This window comes from Equus caballus, chromosome 24 (assembly GCF_041296265.1).
Source record: "Equus caballus isolate H_3958 breed thoroughbred chromosome 24, TB-T2T, whole genome shotgun sequence".
Lineage (NCBI taxonomy): Eukaryota > Metazoa > Chordata > Mammalia > Perissodactyla > Equidae > Equus > Equus caballus.
Genome location: NC_091707.1, coordinates 22,167,963 through 22,188,417, shown reverse-complemented (window position 1 = coordinate 22,188,417; position 20,455 = coordinate 22,167,963). Strand labels below are relative to the sequence as shown.

At 43.1% G+C, this 20,455-nt stretch overlaps 1 protein-coding gene across 47 annotated transcripts in view; it reads right to left on the bottom strand.

Moving 5' to 3' along the window:
• Positions 1-20,455, bottom strand: part of SYT16 (synaptotagmin 16) — a 260,414-nt gene that overhangs the window by 22,814 nt on the left and 217,145 nt on the right. For 44 of the 47 annotated variants that reach the window (XM_070249875.1, XM_070249871.1, XM_023627865.2 and 41 more), the window contains 4 exons: positions 15,216-15,428; positions 9,632-9,891; positions 3,883-4,323; positions 829-1,018 (listed from right to left, as the gene is read on the bottom strand). In XM_070249875.1, coding sequence (XP_070105976.1) covers positions 829-1,018; positions 3,883-4,323; positions 9,632-9,891; positions 15,216-15,428 — 1,104 coding nt within the window. The remainder of the gene's footprint in view (positions 1-828; positions 1,019-3,882; positions 4,324-9,631; positions 9,892-15,215; positions 15,429-20,455) is intronic. The other 3 variants (XM_070249878.1, XM_070249879.1, XM_070249877.1) reach the window with 1 other exon arrangement.

Genomic DNA, 20,455 nt, shown 5'->3' with positions numbered 1-20,455 from the left:
CCATCTTCTTGTCCCCTTTTAAGCTGTTTTTGCTCACAAGCAAGATCATTAAGGGTGAGCTAATTTTTTTGTAGCATCATTCCACTGTCCAATCTCTGTCTTCCTGGGTATTGAGAGGTACAGGGAGCAGCAGCTTTTTTATTCTGGCTTCCTGAAGCCTGGACTGCAGCTCTGGGAGGATGTTTTGAGCCCCTCTTTCTAGTGGTGATCTCAGAAGTGGTAGCGCCCCCTGGTGAGTCAGGCCCAGATCTTCCTCCTCCACCTCCTCCTCCGTCAACACCATAATCACTAACGTTTCTTGAATGCTCACTATGCGTTAAGCACTGTGCTAAATGGTTTCCATAAATCATTTTATTTAAACCCCAAAACAACTTCATGAGAGGGGCACTGTTAATATCCCTTTGTTCCAGATGAGTCTACTGAGCTTCAGAAAAGAGAGGTAAATTACACAGAATCAGAGCAAAGCCAGATCTGCCCCACCCCAAAGCTTGAGCTTGTCTCTTCAAAGGTATCTGAAGACCCTGGACCTTTTAGCAGATTTAAATTGCCCATACACATTATGTTGCTGAAAAGACATCATTCTTTTCCCTTAAATGATATATACATAGAGGCCAGCTTATTTCATGTCAAGTTGCATCTAAATGAAGACTTCAATCTAGTTAAACAGAAAGGCAATAAAAAAGTCCAGAGGTATCACTTTGTAAAAACTTCTCTAAGCCATACCAAGCCCATTCTTATTGTAAGAATTACAGAATTAAGATGAAAGCAGACACAGCCTTCTACCTGGCCCTGGAAGGACGAGAGCTGGGGAAACAGCCGTGCACTCACCTGGTGCTCTGTTAACAGCGAGGTTTCGGAAATGGCTGCCTTTGATCATTTCCACAGATAATCGGCCCGTTGTGGCATTATAGGACAGCCCCACCAGCAGCTCTGGCGCCCCTCCATGAGACAGCGACTGCGTGGATGAAGCACTATCACTTTGAGAAACTGCAGATGGGCTGAGCAGAGACTCTCCACTCTGGAGGGGAAGAACAACAAAGAGTCCATTGGCCCACGCTGCACTCGGCCCTCTGCAGAAGGCCCATGCTATGTGTGGTGAAATTGTAGCCAATCTCAATGGCTGCCAAAGATTACTAACGGCGCACTCAGTGTGAATGATAATGGGCCCAGGGCCCACAGGCGTGGATGAGATCCCCTGCACTATTAGCTGACATATTTGTTTCAAGAGCGTCTCCATTCAATATTTCCTCTCTAAAGACAAAACGGACAAAGAGTGTTATTTCTAGCATAAATCTAAGATAGATGCAGAGCTAGTAATACATTTAATATAGACCAAAATTCCCTCCAGTGTGACCTGTGCTCGAACATTTCTGTGGAACCCATCTACTCCAGGCATGTGTTTTGTTTCTGTTCTCTGCAGCTTCTTGATCAATAGAGCAACACAGGAGGCATTTTCTCTTCACTAGAAAAGAAATGAGAGACGTCTACCACTGCGTAGAACATTTGGCCCCTGGGGCTACTTCTTAAGGTCGTCAGGAACGTGCCAGAAGCAGCATGTTTCCTCGTAAGGAAGTGAATTACACTGAAAATGAGCACTTTTACAGCTGTTTGACAACGAAGCTGACCCATGGACTGAGGATCTCAGAGACTTTGTAGGCACCAGACAAACCCAGGAGAGAGCCCACATTTTGTTAAGTTTATTCACGTGCACGCTTCTCCAAGGCACTCACCTTCGTGATCAGACACATAGGGACGAGGAGAGCAAAGCAGATCAGGACGCTGACTCACTCGGGAAGCAGGAGCAGGAATGGGCCCCGTGGAGGAAGGCCAATAGCCTCCTGGAGCCACCCCTTCCCCCACCAGGAATAAGGGCATTGGACTTTGCTCAAACCTTTCTTAACATCTGAAATCATTTCCTAAAACTTATCCAAAACTCCAACAAATAAACACATTAAAAGGAATTAAAAATTCTTCACATCTGTAGGAAAATATCGCGTTTACCAAGTCATAGGCATCTCTGTCAAGCCCTGGGTTTTCATGGAACACAGTTGGTAAACCATAGGGCTGGTGCTTTTGGTGCCCTATAGCCCCTGCTGTCTAGATGATGATAATCCAATAATGAAGTATTTTCTTAGTTTGGGGTGAGGATCACCCCTTCCTCTGGGTTTCTATAGTAGCGTCTACTGTGGCACCCATCACCGCACAGCTCATCTCTTCCATCAAAATCTGAATCCTTATAAATCTCTCAGTCCACAGTGCAGAGCCCAATGTCTGGCACATAAACATGCTCAACAAATAACTGGTGAATAGAAGCATTTTTACCTCCAAAGTTCTTTCTTGTTTCCCCCACTCAACTCTGTGCCCCCAGCACACAGCACAGTGCCTGGCACAGAGAAATAGGGGTATGACCATCTCTGTCCCCATGCTCTACAGTGCAGGATTCCTTCCGACCTCCTGCGGCTTCTGTTGTCCAGGATTTCAGATATACCTACTCAGAGCTTAAGAATAAAGAGGGATTTGTGCAGAGATGAGACATGATCTGGCTTATGGATTAAAAGGCTCCTTCTGGCCCCCATGTTGGGACTAGTCTGTAGGGGGCAAAGGCAGAAGCCAGGAGACCATGTAGAGGCCATTGCAGTAATCCGGTGGTCAGGTTCAGGTTGTATTCTGAAGATAGAGCCAAGAGGATTTCAAGTAGAAAGGAGAGAAATCACAAATGACTTCTACAATTTTTGACCTGAGCAACTGAAAGGATGAAAATGCCTTTAGCCAAGATAGGAAGACTGCAGGTGGGGTGGATTTAGGGAGGCAGACATCAGGAGTTCAAGTGTGGAGATACTAATTTTGAGGAATTGAACATGTAAGTGGCTGGCTCTCCCATCACTGCACTCTGGCCTTCCTGCCTCCTCTCCTCTTCCTCAGACATGACAGGCTCCTTCCACCTGCTGACACCTGTGGGTGCCCCTTCGCTGTCTGAAATCCTTGTCCTCCACCAGTCTCGCTGCCCTGATTCCCTGAGTGCTGTGTTTTATCACTACCTCAAAGAAACTTTCTCTGACCTTCCTAAACAACAGAAGCGTCCGTCACTCTCTTTCCTTGCCTACCTTGGTCACTGTCACCCTCCCTCACCAGCCTGAAAGCTTCCAGGGACAGAGGCATCATCCATCTCATTCCTTCCTGCATCTCCTTTGCCCATACGTGCCTGACATCTAGTAGGTACTCAGTAAACATTTTTGAATGGGTGACTGATTGGCCCAATAGCCCAAGATAGCTACCTGATCTTTAAACCTGGTTTTTAAAAGGAGACCCTCACACTCATGACATATAACCCACAGCAACAGTGGGTTGCCCATCTCATAGACACATAAGCTGTGCTGCCTTTCCTTAAAACCCTGAGGGATGCAGGGGACGGGACATGTGGAAGGAGCCTGGTCATAGAAGGTCTTAGAAGCAGCTGGAGTTCAGCGCTGCTGTTGCAGCTGACTCAGACACACTTGTTAAGGACTTCACCTTGAAAGCCCATTCTCAGAGATTCATCTTAATGCATATTGGGGGCAGAGAAGGGGGATGGGTGTTCAGACCACTTATCAGCTAACCAGAAGGACAAGCCACCTCTCCTTGTTTTTCCATGCCCGCCACCACAATGCTGCTGTCATTTCCTAAAATGGATGAGGAATTCATCCATCAGGTTATAGAGACTATGAGCACAAAAAACCCATTGTACCATGAAGTGCAAATCATGGCTTATAAGGATGAAGAGAGCCAAACGGAAAATTACATTAAGGTGTTTGAATTCACAGGCTGAATGTACTAAATCAAGAGCTAACAATTCCAGGACCTCAAACACACCAAGTCATTAGCAACAGCACTCCACATACTCACACTGATATTACTTCTTGGCTCCAGAACCAGAGTCATTTTCATTTCCCCTTCTGGGTGCAGGTGGCTGAGATAGAACAGCTTCTCTCCCATCATCCTCTCACGGGTCATCTTGCGGGCAGCGTACAGGCGGAAGCGGACAGCACAGGTAGGCACATCTCTGGACTCCAGCCTGGTGAAGGTGACCTTCTCCTTGAAGACAGGGTTGGGGCCTCGCTGTATGCTTGTCCTGCCCCTCTGTTTCTTACTGGGCAGCAGCACTACGTGAACTTGCCAGGAGTTGACACCACTTCGGTCCTTATCCGGGAGGTCCTGTGCTCTCACAACGGTCACTGTGAGCTTCTGGCTGGCAGCTCTATATTCAAAGATGACATCTAGGTCACCACATTTTGAGATGGGCTCTGGGACCCCAGATGGTGCCTGAAAATTGGTCCCATCCTGTTCCTGTTGCAGACAGAGGAAAAGATTTGGAAAAGAAACGTTAATGCCCAATTACATTTGGAGAGATGGTGTCCCTCTGTGCTCCTTCAGAACCACGCCCTTGTTGACTGCTAGCGCATATCCCTGTACATTAGAAAAGTCTGTTTTCTGGTCTGTCTCTCCTTTAGATTGTGAATTCTTTGAGAGTACAGTACCTGGCATATGGTGAGCCTTCATGAATGCTTTTGGAATGAGTGAACAAAGCTTTTATATTTTGCAAAGTGTTTTCATATACACTGCATCTCAAAAAGCACAAATGACCACTATCATTGAAACCAACTGAGATGCTAGGTATGAAATTAGTCAACTACACAACTGCTGAGAGATAACTCTTCCTTGAGTCCCCAGGAGAAATGGCTGAGCGTGGGCCTGTGCTCTACGGGCCATGACCTCCTACAGACAAGGGTCCTAATCGGGGTCACAGAGAGGTGATCCTTCAGCAGATTTTCAATCTACATGGAGGAGAAGTTTGTGGCAGAGCTTCTCGAACATTCACATGGACTTGAATTATCTGGGGACCCTGATTCAGTAGGACTGGGGTGAGGCCTGAGGTTCCGCATTTCTCAGAAAGTGAGAAGGATGTCATAGGTGACCTCAAATCATGCTTGAGTAGCAAGGGTTTAGGAGGGCATCCCCGGCAGCCATTTAGCAAACAGCAACACTGGACTGGAGACAGAACACCTGGGTTGAAATCATAACTCTACCACTGACTGGCTTTTTGACCCTGGCCAAATACAACAACTTCTTCGTATGCTAGCTGAAAAACGAGCATTAAGATGCCTACTTGGTAGAGTGTCATTGTGGGGTTTTAATATATGTGAAAAATACCTGGCTTAGACCAGATTCCATAAATATCTATTCTCATTACTGGACTGGCGCTACCTGTTTTCAAGCACGAACCCCCTTATTATGAAATATCACCCTTCGGCAGCAATTCACCTGTAGCTAGTCAGACCTGATGACCTCACTGAGAAAGCTGAGCTGAACTGCATTACTCTAATGAACCACCCTTCAACAAACTGTAAACAATATCTGTATAATTTGATTTTTCTTCTGAAAGCACGACTCTCACCCATAACTAAACTTGGTCTGATTCTTACTATAAATCAGAATCAGTTCTTATTTACATAATTAAATACCAGGCTTTGCTAACTCAAAGACCTCCATATTTAAAAAAAAAATAAGACACCTCAAAAATGCACATTCATCAACAAAGCTTTCCCACAGAGTTCAGGTGAAAGTGGATGGCTGTCTGGAACGAGACATCCTTGGGAGCCCCAGGTCTACCACTTACTACTTCTGTGACATCAGGCAAGTTATTTGATCCTCTCTACTTTCTGTTTCCTCAACAGTAAAACAGGGATGACACCAACATTAATAGAGTTGTTGTGAAAACTAAAGGATTTGACCCATAGTAGGCATCTTATAAACACACTCTCTTTTAAGATTCACTTAAGTCTACCAAGAAAATTTAGGCTTCTTGCAAAATAAGGGAAGCTTCTTATATCCTCTCCCCTGAGCATGCATTCATGTGTGAGTGTTTCTATTCAGAGGTACTTAGTTTCAAGTGATAAAAGTGGTTGCTATAGAGACTTCTGAATACAACTGACTAGTGTAGATATAATATTAGAAGCAAGTCTCCAAGGAGTTAGGCCAACTCAAAAATCAAGTCACAGTCTTCTGTTAAGACTCCCACCTATTTTAGCCCACTCTTGATCATCTCTACACTGCTTGCTGAACCATAAGTAATAATAGCTAACATCCACTAAGCCCTCCTTCACGCCAGGGCTTAAACCAAAGGGTTTACCATACTAAACCCTTTATAGACTGTAAAAGCCCACTCTTATGCACTTCAGACCTTCTTGGCCTCACCTCTTATTCCATCTTCCCCTACAGGCACAGCCTGTCTGGGTTCAAAGTGGCTTCAGCCTAGCACAGCCCAACAAAGTCTTACCTCTTGCCCATGCAATGGAATTCTCAGCTCCCACCACAAGCCCCTCTGTTGATGTCAAGTCTTGGAAAGTTACAGAATCCTGCTCAGCACTCATGTACATCATGTACATAAAGTCCAGAGTGTGTGTGGGTTTAATGCCCAAGGTAGGACACTTTTCCTGCCTTGGGCAGGTGTCCTGAGATTGGTTTATATGACTTCCTAGAGTACAGTCCCACAAGATGAAGCCTTGAGTCACACAGGGTGGCCAACTCAATCACACGTTCTCATACTGGCTCTCTCTTCTTCCCTGCCTCACCCCTCTTGCCCCTCACTCTTCTTCTTGGGATTGCACGTCCTAACAAAGTAGCCTCTGTTTTTTGGGAAATCCAGCTAAGAAACATTATCTTTTTAATATTCATGTTAACCTAACGAGGTAGGTTTTAATATTTTCATTTTATAGGAGAGGAAACTAAGGCTTAGAAAGGCTAAATAACTCACTCCCTGCCCCCAACATCATATGCCCAGCCAGGATTATCCAGGATTTACCAGTATTAATGCTCAAAATCCCAAACCTTATGTTGAACCATGATATCTCCCTTCCTCTCCCCCAGACTTTTCACCATAGCTATTTATATATATAGTAATTGTGTAAGATGAAGAGAGAGTAAGATGGGAGACGGGAGTTGGAAACACACGCTACTTTGAATTTCACATCCTTTTAGGCCCCTGTTCTGTTAGTTAACAGTTCCCAGTTTGTCATCAACTTCAATGCCAAGGTAAAAATCTCCTAGTTAAGAAGTCTCTCTCCACTTATCTATCAGGCTATCTATTCAGATCAATGCTCATTCCACCTGCAGGTCAGTGGTAGAGTCCTGGGGAGAGCTCTGAAATAACTGCCCTGAGAACCTTGAATAGGACACAGCTCCAGATGTCGGCCAGGCTCTGGAGGGGGACGATCGAAGCTGCGGCCCCTGAAAACTGGACTTTGCAGCCCCTTCCTGGGTTGATCTGAGACAAAGATATGTGAAGGCTGGTATTTTCATAGCAATTAATTATTTCAACACACTTTACCTATCACCAGGCAACTAAAGGCGCTCCTCATGTGGGTACTGTTAATACCGCTAATCCATCTGACCTTCCTGCAAGGTAAAAATCTCTTCATTTTTATCCCCATTTGGCAGATTTTAATTAACTTCTCAAGGCCAACCAGTTAATCAGTGGAAAGCAGAGATGAAAAGTGGGACACCTGCCTCCCTGTGTGCTCAAAATCGCCAGCCACACTCCCGTTGTCTTCCCTGCCAAGCTCTGGGTCAGCAGGAAAACGTCGATGGCTTTTTCCAGCAGAGAAGAGCAGCGCTTGAAAATCCATCAGCCTAACAGGTAGTCACACTGCGTGACCGGTTTCCTTCTGAGGCCAAATAAATGATTCCTTTAGCTCTAATATCCCAGGTTTTTCTTTAAGATGAAAATACTTGCACCACATTGTCAAAACTCATGCAGGTTTACAGATTTTTCCATCAATTGAAAGCCTCTCTGTTTTAGTCAGATAGTGTTGATGTCATCTGTGTGGTCCTAAGCAAACAGACCTACAATATGTTCCTAGTGCCAGATACGCAGGGGAAGACAGGGTCCTTAATACAGCTAAGAGGCAAATAAATCAATTCTTTAAGGCAAGCTAAGCCTGCAAAGCAGGCAGTTACGGGAGCTGCCTCTGAGCTGCATTTGAGGTTCTACTGTAGGAGCACCAAATTACAGTTTTTGTCTCAAAATAGATAGGAGGCTGAATGGAGCACATAGAGATGTCTGGGTATTTTTGGAGTCTGAGAACATTTAGTGCCCTCAACACTAAGTCTTCTATTAAAGCTCCATGAGGCCGGCAAATGGGAGGCTACCTAGAGAAAGCAATCCTCAGCCTAATGGTAGAGTTATCAAGGAGACAGAGCATCAACAGGCAGGGAAACAGTTCTGTTTTGTTTGTGTGGTGAGAAAGCCAAAAAAGAATATTTTTAAACGTTAAATGTTATTGTGTGGGATTTGATATGACTCTTGGCAGTAAACTGACAAGGAAGCAGAATTTCTTTACCAAACTTAGAAGGTTAATAGCCTTGGGTGTCTCTATATGAAGGGCCACATTAACAAGCCACAGATCACAGATCTGAGTGACCACCTCTGGTCCTCAGCAGTAACACCAACACAAGGGCATGTGTGCACACGTGCACACCTCCTTATGCTCTCTCTACACGCCCAGTGTCTTAGCAGTAAAGCTTTGGAACATGACTTTCTGTGATTTTTTTATTCTCCTTGATGAGCATTTGGTGTGTATGATAGTCCAGGTCATAAGAAGAGATTCATCCTGTTTATTTTCTCAGTCAGACTGATGCTAACAAAATTCACTCACCCTTTGCCTTCCCCTAGCCCCACAAATTATATTAAAGTTTTGTATACTTATATGATTTATTTCATCAAAATGAATTTCAAAGTAGGTATCAGACACTACTACTTAATATCTCCTAATGTCATAGAATCATAATAGGAGGGATCTAGCTAATAAAGAATAGCCATGAATGCCTAGAAGATAAAATAATGTTTGTAAAATCCTTATCACAGAGACTGGCACATCATAATTGCTTGATAAATGGTAGTTTCTATCATCATCACCTCTAGTCATACTGCTGTGTGGTTAGGCATATTCTGGAGCAAGTTTTAATTGCCAAAGAAATTTAGAAGAAGCATATTTTGTTAGAGATTTATTCCAAAATGGAAAGTCAATGGCCAGAGGGTCATTATAGACTAATGCCGACTCCTGGATCTTCAATTCATTCAAAGCCAACAAATATACTCATACTGCAAGATCCTCATCATAAAATCTTGTATAATTTCATTTGAAGGGCCATTGTATTTTAGTTTAATTTTCAAATAATTCTCAGACTCAAATAATCATAACTTAAGATTTTGGGTAAAAAAAAAAAAATTGAAACCATGAATGAAATAAACCAGTCTCTCTAAAGAACTAAAAACATAGATAAAAAAGAAGCCTGTTTGTTGCTGGGTCCATTCTGCCACCCTTCTTCTTCTCTTTTTTTTTTTTCTATTTTGATAGAAATTTATTTATGATTCTTTTATTGATACATATGTGGGCTGGGCCTTGGTCATATGAACAAAAATTTATTTCAAATAAAGGCTCTTTAGGTCTTTGTTTTTCAAGGCAACGCTTCCTTTTCAGAGAAATTTTTTCTTGAGAGATGGGAGAGGAGGGAAGGGAGAGGGGAGAGAGAGCAAGAACGAGCCAGAGGGCACACAGCACTCAAGCAACGAAAGAATGAAAAACAAATGACTTGCCTCTGGACTCCACATGGAAGAGCTGTCGGTGGCATAGGAATCTTCAAATCCCCGGTTATTGAACGCTGTCTCTATCTCCAAGCTGCCCTCTGTGGACCGGCGCTGGAGGCTGTGAACCTCATTGGTCTCTTGGGGAGATGCACCATGGTGCCTGGTATCCCCCACCTCACCCAGGAATGACTGTGAGTGGACAGCAGTGGGGTCATCTTCACCATGAGACAGATCCTCAGAATAATTCAGTTGGCTGGTTCCATCCAAATCTAAATTTGCAATAAGGAAATTATTTTAAATGTATTATTTTACACCTTTTTCCCCAGAGAAATTGAGCAGTAGCAACTACACCAATCAAGACCTCAAAAACAAAATTCACCAAATAATACTTGCAGAAACATAACTCTATCCATACAGTGGATAAACTTGGTCCATATAATCAAAAAGACCATTAGTTCATTATGTGGGGTACAAGAAGGTTTAATACTTTCTAATAATATAAGTGTAAAGGATGTGTATTTATGCTAGAAGGATAAAATAAATACATTAGCTTTTGTTGGAGCTAATGACCATGAGACCTTGGGGACGGATCTAGAAAGCAAGAACAACAATCTACTGTGGAGTTCACATGGTCTCCTGACTCTACCATTCTTCCTCTCTCTTCCACGTCCACCATATTACCCTCTGCTCAAAAAGCTTCAGTGGTTCTCTCAAGTAAAAAGTTCTCTGCTTGATCTGAGGAAGGAACACTGGACTTGGATTCAGATGATCTGGATTTAAATCCTAGCTCTGTCTTAAGAATAAGAACATTTGAACTGTCTGAACCGTTTTTTCTTTTTCTATAAAATGATGATAAAGCCATTAGAGAGTCATTGTGGACACATGAAATAATATCCACTCGGCAGCCAGTAGGTCTTCCACAAACATTAGCCTTGCTTACCTGTCTGGCCCAAACTGGCCTGATCCAACCCAGCAAATCCCATTTTCTACTGTTTACTCCCAACTCGCTGTCACACGTGATCTCACTGGCTCATGAAAATGCTAGTTGTGTATTTCTGTTCACAGTCGTCCTCAAACCCTGCCTCCTGTCCTTTCCTTCCTGTGCATCCGAAGCCCCGACAACTCCTGAATCTTCCCTGACTTCTTCAGACACAGTGTTTTTTCCGACCTTAGTGTTGTTCTACTCTCTCCTTCTGTGTCAGTACTCCCTCGCCCTGTTCATCCCCGCCTCTCCTTCCATGTCTAGGTTACCCTTAGATTCTACAAAAAAACTGACAAGGTCTCCCTAAGCAATCGCTTTCACCCTAACTTGCCTCCCATATCTAAAAAGTAGTTAAGGATGTCTTATCTCTTTGGCCTCCAGTTTCCTCTAGTAGCCCCCATCCCAGGATGAGAGAAAATTAGAGATATAGACCAGATGAGTGAGTGGGAAGACAAAGTATATATCATAAATTCAGCTCTTATTTACACACTGTCTGTTAGCAATTGTTTCCACCATTAGTCTTAAAGCCTTGGCTAGAGCATAAGCCCCTGGCACTAAGCCACATAAATCTACCGCATAGTCGTTATCCACCAGTGGGTTTCCCTAAGCCCTCAAGGAACTTTGAAGCCTAGGCAGGTAACAAATACCTGAAGCAGCCAGGTGTGCAGCAATACGGAGTGGCGGTGACAGTGGTTTACCAGACAGTATATGACCCACCTATAGTAAGCATGCCAACTTAAAAACATATTCTCACCCTCTACAGACCACATAAAAACATCTTCAGGCAGACTTGGTCCTCAGGGCACAACTTCAGACTCTTGATTTGGGATTTTGCAAAACCATGGCAAGCCACTGAGAAACTCCCCTATCTGCCTTGTTATTCTTAATAATTTAGTTCAGGCCCCTTGGAAACACTTTCACAGGGCACCACAAAATTTTCACATTCACAGTTTCAGTTATTTGGCAAACACACCAAAAAAAGGCCACAGAAAACAAAAGAACAGAGATATTCCACATGCAAAACCCTACAACATAAAGCAGAATTTTCTTCTAAGGCTCTAATTAGCACATCCATTCCTCACATACATGAACTCTAAAATGTCCTATTAAACAGTGGGTCATCCATCAATGCGTGTAGCACACAGCAGGATTTCAGCACAAAATCTAACTTTGCCAAGAAATTACCCCCATAAAATTGTCTCATGACTTTAACTCCTACAGTGGTAATACCTAGATCGGTAATAAGGGGATATTCAAAAGCTACGTTAAGCTTTGAAAAGCTATTCATGACTGAAAAACATAAGAACTATATTAACGTAACAAACCATTTTCCTTGACAGACAAGCAAGGGATGAATTAGAAAAACAAATCTGGGGAACAAGTCAAGCTGCAAGGAGGAGGTAAGGGAAAGGTGAGTCACCATTAGGTAAAGCGGTCTTTCCACGCTTTAGATTAAAGAAGGTCATGTCACCTTAAACACAGACGGAAAAGTAATGGCCCGCTGTCAGAGAAACATACTCTGGCTTCCTAGAAATCATAGGGCATAATTATGTCTCATCAACTACATTCATTTCAGTAGAGGGAATCTTGAACCCGTTTAGTCCACATCCCACTTTGATGGAGTGTAACTCCACTATCCAATCACTTTCTTTTACTCTCCCAAACCCCTCCCCACCAACAACCATATACAAATATTTTTGCTTACCGACTATGATGGTCAGTTTTATGTGTCAACTTGGCTAGCCTACAGGACCCAAATTATTCAATCAGATGCTAATTTAGATGTTGCTGTGAAGGTATTTTGTAGACATGATTAAAGCCCTTCAGCAGTTGGCTAAGTAAAGATTATCCTACATCATCAGTCAATTCCAAGGCGTTAAGAAAAGAACGGAGGCATCTCTGGGGAAGAGAAAATTTCACCTGTTCTCAGCAGCTTCCACTCAGATCTGAGAGTTTCAGCCTACCCTATGGATTTCAGAGCTGCATATCTGTTTCCTAGCCAGCCCCCACAACTGCATAAGCCAATTCTTTGCAATAAATCTCTTTATATATGTATCACCCTGACATCACCTTGACATATTTAAAATCCTGATTGATAGACCATCCCAAACAAAACTGAGCACAGAATCTGGGAGTAATTGAGCTGTTTTAAATGACACCAGGAAGGCAACATCTAGCTTTTATGAAACATCCTAAGAACAAAATATTTCACAAGCAAAAATAAGGCTTTGCTCAAAAACAAAAACAAAATAAAAGCCTCAGTAAGTGGACTATTATTCTGCAGCCCACCTTTCACACCAGAGACCTGATGCCCAGTCTCTGATCCAGATCACTTAGCCTGAACCCTCTTTGACGTTATCGAGAATACAGTGACAATTAATGCACAATAACACTAAGTCAGATATGTGGGGCAAGAGAGAGCTTTCCTGGACTATGAAGAGAGCATGGCCTGAGTTCTAATAATCTCACCATGCCATCTAGAATGAACGATCTCACGTATGATGAAACATGAGACAACCTACAGTAACTCATTTATGGTCAGATTTTACTTGGATTTGGATCTTTAATTCCACTGGTCCAACATTTTAAATACATTTTTAAGGTGGAAGAATTGTCTACAATTAAATTTTATCTTAGAAAATCATGTTTAAGGTAGAGTGAAAAACAGCTAAATAGAGAACAAGCAAAAGAAAATTCCTCTCTGGGGTGCATGCTTAATCTCTTCATTATTCTTCATTGCTGAAACAAATTCACTGATCTAACAATGAACGAAAAGAAATGACACAGAAAAAAATCATGCAATAAAAATTACATTAACATTTCCGTGGCATTTGACAACCTAAAATGTAGCATGCAGTTATTCATTCCTATGAAACTCCTGACTTTCTACAAAATCTACAGGTAATTTGTTCACTGTAGTAGACTTTTTCCTCCCTCCAGGAGAGAAAAATTTACCTTTTCTATCACCATCTCCCAAAAAGTTCAGAATCACCATTTATGACAGAAGTTGTTGCTAATTCTAGGAAGGGTAAAGGTTAGAGCGGTAGTCACAACTCTCAGACATCAGCCATTTGTATAAATCAGAAACTGGACACTTGGGCTTCTGGGAAAGGGGCCATTAGCTGTAGAATTAAATGAGCTACTCCTAGGCAGTCAACGGCTATTGACTTTCATGAGCTCACATTCGCCCTCTCAATGAAGAGAGAGGAATGCTGGGACGTAGTGCCGGAGAGCTGAGAGGGGAGAGGGTGTGAGATGACAGAGGGTCAGTAGCTGCTGTTATCATGCTTTTGTTACACAAGGCATTTATTGCTTGGCTTACTTTGGGCTAAAAAGAACAGTAATATACTATGTTATGTTGACCCATATCAATAAGTAAAATTACATGATGGGTAGCAAATTATTATATTCCTGTTGAAAAATAGAGTTCTTTTATGTCAACTCTCTTTTTTTTCCTTTGTTCTTTTTTTGCCTGCCTTATCCACATGGTCAAGTCAGAATTTCTTCTCTGTTATCTTCTCTCAGTTTTGAACTCTCCTTTTTCTCTTTCCTCTGCCAAGTAATGAAAAACATGGAAGATCTACAACTATGCCCCCATTGACCGATCACATGCCCAAAAGGAAGGGAAAGATTAGAGAACCCAGATCATTTAGATCAGGTCACCAAGGTGGATGGCGTGACATTTTCTCTAGGTTTTTACCAAATATAATTCACAGACCCTTCCCTGGTCCAATGTCCTGTACCTTCTCAGGGTTCTGGGCATCAAGGAGTCAGGGAGATGCCTGACCTTCACTCTGGAAAGCATTAAGACATATTATACTATTCTTTTTGCAGGTTATCTTGTGTAAATGGCAGAGAGGGAGGAGGACTCTCAACAACACCTATCCACCGTCCCAAGCTGTGCTGACCCTCCCTCTAAGTATCTTCCTCCCCTTGGTGACAGGTGAACTTAGTATGAAGATGCTAGAGGATGGCATATGACCTTGCCCTTGCCCAGTAATTCTCATGTGAGGGATGGTAGAGAAACTACAGGGAACGAGGGAGAGCATGCAGGGCATGTGTTGTTTGAAAAAGGTTATTCAATATTATCGTAGTACCTATTTTTATTTGGAAGATAAAACATACCTATTGTTTTAATAATACAAGCTATTAAAAGAAAAGCTTCAAAAATCTTCTGAGGCTATTCAGATACATGGAAAATAGACTCCACGACTCCAATTGGGGGAAAAGGGCACAGCATCTCAATGTCAGAAGACAGGTAGGTGAAATTTTTGTACATATCAGAAGAGAATAAGATTTTTAAAAGCTTGATAAATACCATTCTAGTCACTGTTCAAAATGTACAAAGCAGTAACCTACAAGAAGGAAGGGGTCCCACAAATCAGGGGTCAAGACGTGGGCACTTCTGATCCTTCCCCCTCCTTGTCCCCTGCATGATGGCCCCCCTGTGAGCTTAGGAGCAGCCCTTCTGCCCTGTCTGAGCCCTGGGTCCTCCTCATGTTCTCTTCCTCTCTGGACTCTCAGATGCAAGCGCAGTGAGGTAACTCATGAACACTCTTACCATTGGCCATCCCTGGTCTGGATAAAGGAAGGGTTTGTTGCAAAGAATACCTCCACAAGCAGACACTTCTGTGCCGTCCTCTTCGTGGATAGAAAGCAAGCAGCTGAATTTGGGTTTCTGCTCAAATCTTGTCTGCTTTCCTTTCTCAGATGCTCCTGAACGGAAACTCTGGGACCGGGACACGGAAATCTCAAATTGTTTGATCACCTCCTCGTCACTGTCAGAAGATGTGCACGGCTCTCCATCATCTCCAAAGCTGTCAACTGGGAGCAAACAAGAGCCATGAGTCTCCTGAGGGACCCAAAAGAGCACCGAGATGATATTCCAGGAAAACAAAGAATGTGGACGATTAGTCTGGGTAAAGCAGGCCCAAATGGGATAGAAAGAACTTAAAGTACGTTTGAAGCACAAATTTGAGTCCAAAGGAATAAAACAGGAAGAGAAGGCTCATGAGAGAAATTAGAAATATATGGCTAGAACCCAGGAGAAACCTTTGGGACACCTGTAATCAACGTAACGGGCCCTTTTGTTGAGCCAGCAGCCCCACTGATGCGTTAGGTTGCTGACACGTGCTCCTAACCGGGAACAGGACCATTGCATGGGCACGTGCCTCATGTGCAGTTCTAGTCAGCAATGACAGAAAATATGCACTTTACCTCAGCTCATTTATTAGAACACATGGAGCCAAGCCCCACTTCAGAAAAGAGATATTTGCAATTGAGATTTAACAAAAGCTTCCTGGTTTTCAAAAGAGACACCCATACTGTGTGTCTGGTTTAAAAACAAAACACTAGTTTATACTAGAAATGTTCTGAGCCTTTCTCAGCACCAACAACCCAATCCAAACACCTTTGAATTGTTTGTGCCACTTTCCCCACATCCCCCACACCGGTCCTCTCAGTTTCTCCAGATCCTTCCTGCCTTGGAGTTCTCTGCCTTTGTCATTCCTGCTGCCGGGAAGCCTCCCTCCTCTGGGTGAGTGTTTACGTGGCTGGCTCCTCTCCCCATTCAGGTCTCAGCTGGACTTTCACTTCACCCTAAACACTCCCAATGCCCCACCTTAAGCAGCTCTCTTCACAGCACCTATCATCTTTATTTCTCTCTTCTCTCCCATAACTTCCATGAAACTAGACATCACCAGTTTTGTGAACTGACGTCTCCCCATTATGTAAAACCATGCCTGCTGCATAGTAAGAGCTTAATAAATACTTGTTACATGTTCAGTAAATTGGTGAACAACCAGTATTTTCTCCCAAGCCAAAGCACCCCGCACAGACACTCACACACGATTCCCCATGCCTGGAATCCTCTTCCCCAGCCCCCACCTAGACTGGGCAAGAATCCAGCTCATCATTCAGGTCTCAGCTGAATCATTTCTTCTAGAAAGCCCTTCCTCGACACCTTAAATGAGACTCAGGGCCCCTTCCAGGTATTGTAAATAGCTCTCTATCCTGCCCCGTCAGTGCTCCCTCCAGCGCTGTGGCAGAATTACCTATTTATTGCCAACCACTACGCCTACCCTGTACACACCACGACGGGGAGGGGCACACCCGACCGCCCACCTTTGTGTCCCATAGGTCTATCTCTGTGCCAGGCATGGGGCAGACTACTCTGCTCATATTTGCTGAATGTGAATCGGAAATAATAAATAATGGGGAATTATTTTTTAACGATTTCCTCCTTCCTCCAAAAGTCACACAGTGATCCCAGGGAAGAATATGGCTGCTCACTCACAGGTGGGCTCTGAAGGTCACTTCTGAACCAGAAGCTAAGAAGAACTAAAAAGCCATATTTTAAGTGAGAGAAAACACTTTAAACACTAGCCTGGTCAAAACATTTATTCTCTGTGTTAAAAGTTGATATTCCTGAGGTTCTCTGGGAGATCAGTAATAATAACAAACACTTACTGAGTGCTTTCTATGTGCCAGGAACTGTCCTAAGTGCCTAACACATATGATCTCATTTGATCCACACAAAACCCCTATTATTGTTCCCATTTTCCCCATAAGAAAATCGAGGCAGAGAGAATTGGCTGAAGACCACAGGGCCAGTCAGGGGTAGAATCAAAATCTGAATCAAAGCAGCCTGTCTTGAGAGGCCACATGTGTGGTCACCACGCTGGAGAACCAGAGAGAGGTGGGGGAGAGAACTCTCACTCCGCATACTGAGTCCTGGTGGCCAAGTCTCTTAACCTCTCTGGCCCCGTTTCATCATTTGTGGATCATTTCTAACATCTGGAGCATTTCCCAGGTCTTTTCTAGATTTAATTCCCCGACTCCAGACTTCCTGCTCACAGGCATCAACATTTGATCTGTTTCTCCTTTATGGGGCAGCTGATCCAAGAACACAAGAACACATCCGAGTCAGCTCACTCAATTCTATTGACTGTGACCAGCACTGTGGGGGGGCCTGAAAGGCTAAGCGTCAGAAGAGACTGCATTTTCCACTAATACGCCAAGACTGTCCCAACAGAAAACCATCACAATGGGCAGTCTCCTCGTGTCCCAACACGCTGGACACAGCACTCTGGTGTAGGATGGACCATCATACATGGGAGAGATCTAGAGACCAACAGGAGCAAAACGAAACTCTCCACCTTTACAATGCAGGACCAGCTAAGCACCAGGGAGGAGGCAGAGGGATACACGCACGGGAGGGGTGAGTGGATTAGGCATCTGTTGGAGCTCTTTCCAACTCTGGGAGTCCATTCCATTTGTAATACTAGGCTAGTTATTTAAAATTTAAACAGTCATAAGTCATCAGTTGCAAATTAAGTGAGTTACACCATGGACATTTCCTCATGTATAAAATCAGTAAGTAGAATTCATTAATTTATCAGTATGTGGTCCTTGATTTTTTCTCCCATGAGTCACTGATCATCCATAGACCAAAGATTCTCCTCATTTGCTATGATAATCAGAAAAGCAATTATAATATTTCTCATTTACCAAACATATACTATATGTCAAACACCTTCTTGAGATTTTGTATATATTATCTCAGTTAATCATCACAGCAACACCATAAAGAAGGGATTATTATTGTTCTTCCCATTGTAAAGATAGGAAACAGAGACACAGAGACGTTAAGTAACTTGTCCTATGCAACAAAGTTAGCAAAGTAACAAAGCTAGGACTTGAACATGAATCTATGTCCTTAGCCACCGTGCGTATCATCAGACATCACTGCATCGGGACACTAGAGCCACACCTAGCTTACTTTTCAGAGTGAGGTGAGAAGGGGCTTTGCCACTTCCACCCTGAAATCCGCCAGGAGGTTGCTTCCTTGTGAGAAGGGCAGAGCAGTGGCAAGAACAGTCAGTCCCTGTGGGAGTGAATGCATACAGGCAGGCTGCAGTGTAACTGGCCTATTGCTCCTCGTGGAATTATAAACACAACTGCACTTGATATTCTAAGCCTCACTCCCCAAGGATCTCAGGAAATTATCCATCTAAAAAGGAAACCTGCCACCCCTCCTAAAAACCGCCGAGCAGTAATAGAAGCAGCAACAGAAACAGTGGTGCTATTACAATAATAAAAGCAGTCCCACAAACAGCACTCATCATGTGCCAAGAACTGTTCTAGAACTTTACATAGGTTAACATATTTACTCCTCACAATAATCTAATGAAAAAGGGACTTTATTATCCCCATTCTATGGATGAAGAAACTGAGGCACAGTGAGGTTAGTAATTTGCCACAGTCATAACAGTTAATAAACAGTAGAACCAATATTCAAACCCAGGCTATCTTGCTCGAAAGTCAGTCTTGTTAATGACCATGTTATGCTCCCTCTACCATCTGTTGCCTCAAAGAAAAAACTGCCTAAATCCTAGTTGAAATCTACACTATTGTGTCTTATCACTAAGAAGACAAAAATCACATAGGTTGGGCTTGAAAGGATTTTCATGAGCATCCATCTATTCCCTCATTTTCACAAAGAGAAACCAAAGCCCACAGAAGCAAAGTGACCTGCCCCTGGTTATACCCAGGGAGGACCAAATGCAGGTCCCCAGTGCCCAAGGTTTTGCCACATTGTTTTGTAAGCTCTCTAGCCAATGGGTTATTTTTTCAAATTCAAATTTTGACTCACCTTTTTGAAAGATCCCAGCTATTTGCCTTGGAATGAGTCTATGTCGACAACTATATAGCTGATCTGGATTTCATTCAACTTAAATCTTTGAAAATCACAAAGTCTCATTTAACTCGTGGCACTTATTTCAGAGATAAGATACTACTTTCTGACACACCAAATAAATACCAAGTTCAAACCCCTTTCAAGGTAAGTATCTGGGAAATAGCACAGTGGGATTTTTTGCTAAAATCTTCACTCTTTCATCCAATTAGCTTGCTAATATAACAGAAAAACAGTTGCATAGTTACCAGTGGCGTGCATACATCTTGAAGCTGAGACTGTTCCTCTCACTCAATCAGAGAACACAGATCTAGAAATCACCTAAATATCCACCACCAAAGAGAAGTCAGACTCTTCTGGACTCTTTCTGACGAATGCCCACCCAGCTGCACCCTGGGTCCACACACTATTGAGGTGCTACCATGGGCTTCATGCATGGGTAGGAAGTTCACACCTTTGACAGGCAGGGCTGTCTGTAGACCCATCAATGTTGAGTCCCTACTACAATGGAGTCAGGATGTCCCTCCCTCTAATTTTTAATGAATTTTTTTCTAGGTTAAGTAAGGAGAGGCAGAGGAAATGCCATCTTCATCTTCCACATCTAAGAGACAAGAAGGCGGGGTCTGCTGTCAGGTGTAACATTAGTCAAGGCTATAGTGGTTAAGAGCGCAGAATCTGGAGTCAAGCTGCCTGAGTTTGAATCTGGGATATTCTACTTGCTGGTTTGATACCTAAGCAAGTTCCTCAATCTTTCTGAACTTCAGTGTTCTTATTTTGATATTCCTTACTTCCTACAGTTGTTGAGAGGAATAAAGGAGATAAACTATGTAAAAACACTTAGTGCATGCCTGTCATATGATATGCTCAAAAAATGTTAACTATCATTATTATTATTCCCCATTATGGCCGTGCCCCGTGTGGAAACCCGTTTATGAAGCCTTATACTTACATGCAAGGAAAGAATGTGCCTGTTCTTGCAGGGTCTGACTTGAAAACTCATCATCAGGGTTGTTTTAGGAGAAAAGTGGAAGAAAGAAGGGCTGGGACAGGAAAAGATTAAGCTAACAATGTGGATTGTATCACCTTCGTTACCTCATTATCCTTTTTCCCAAGCTTGGAGGTGAAACGCTATGTAAGAACTGGCAATGCTGTCTGG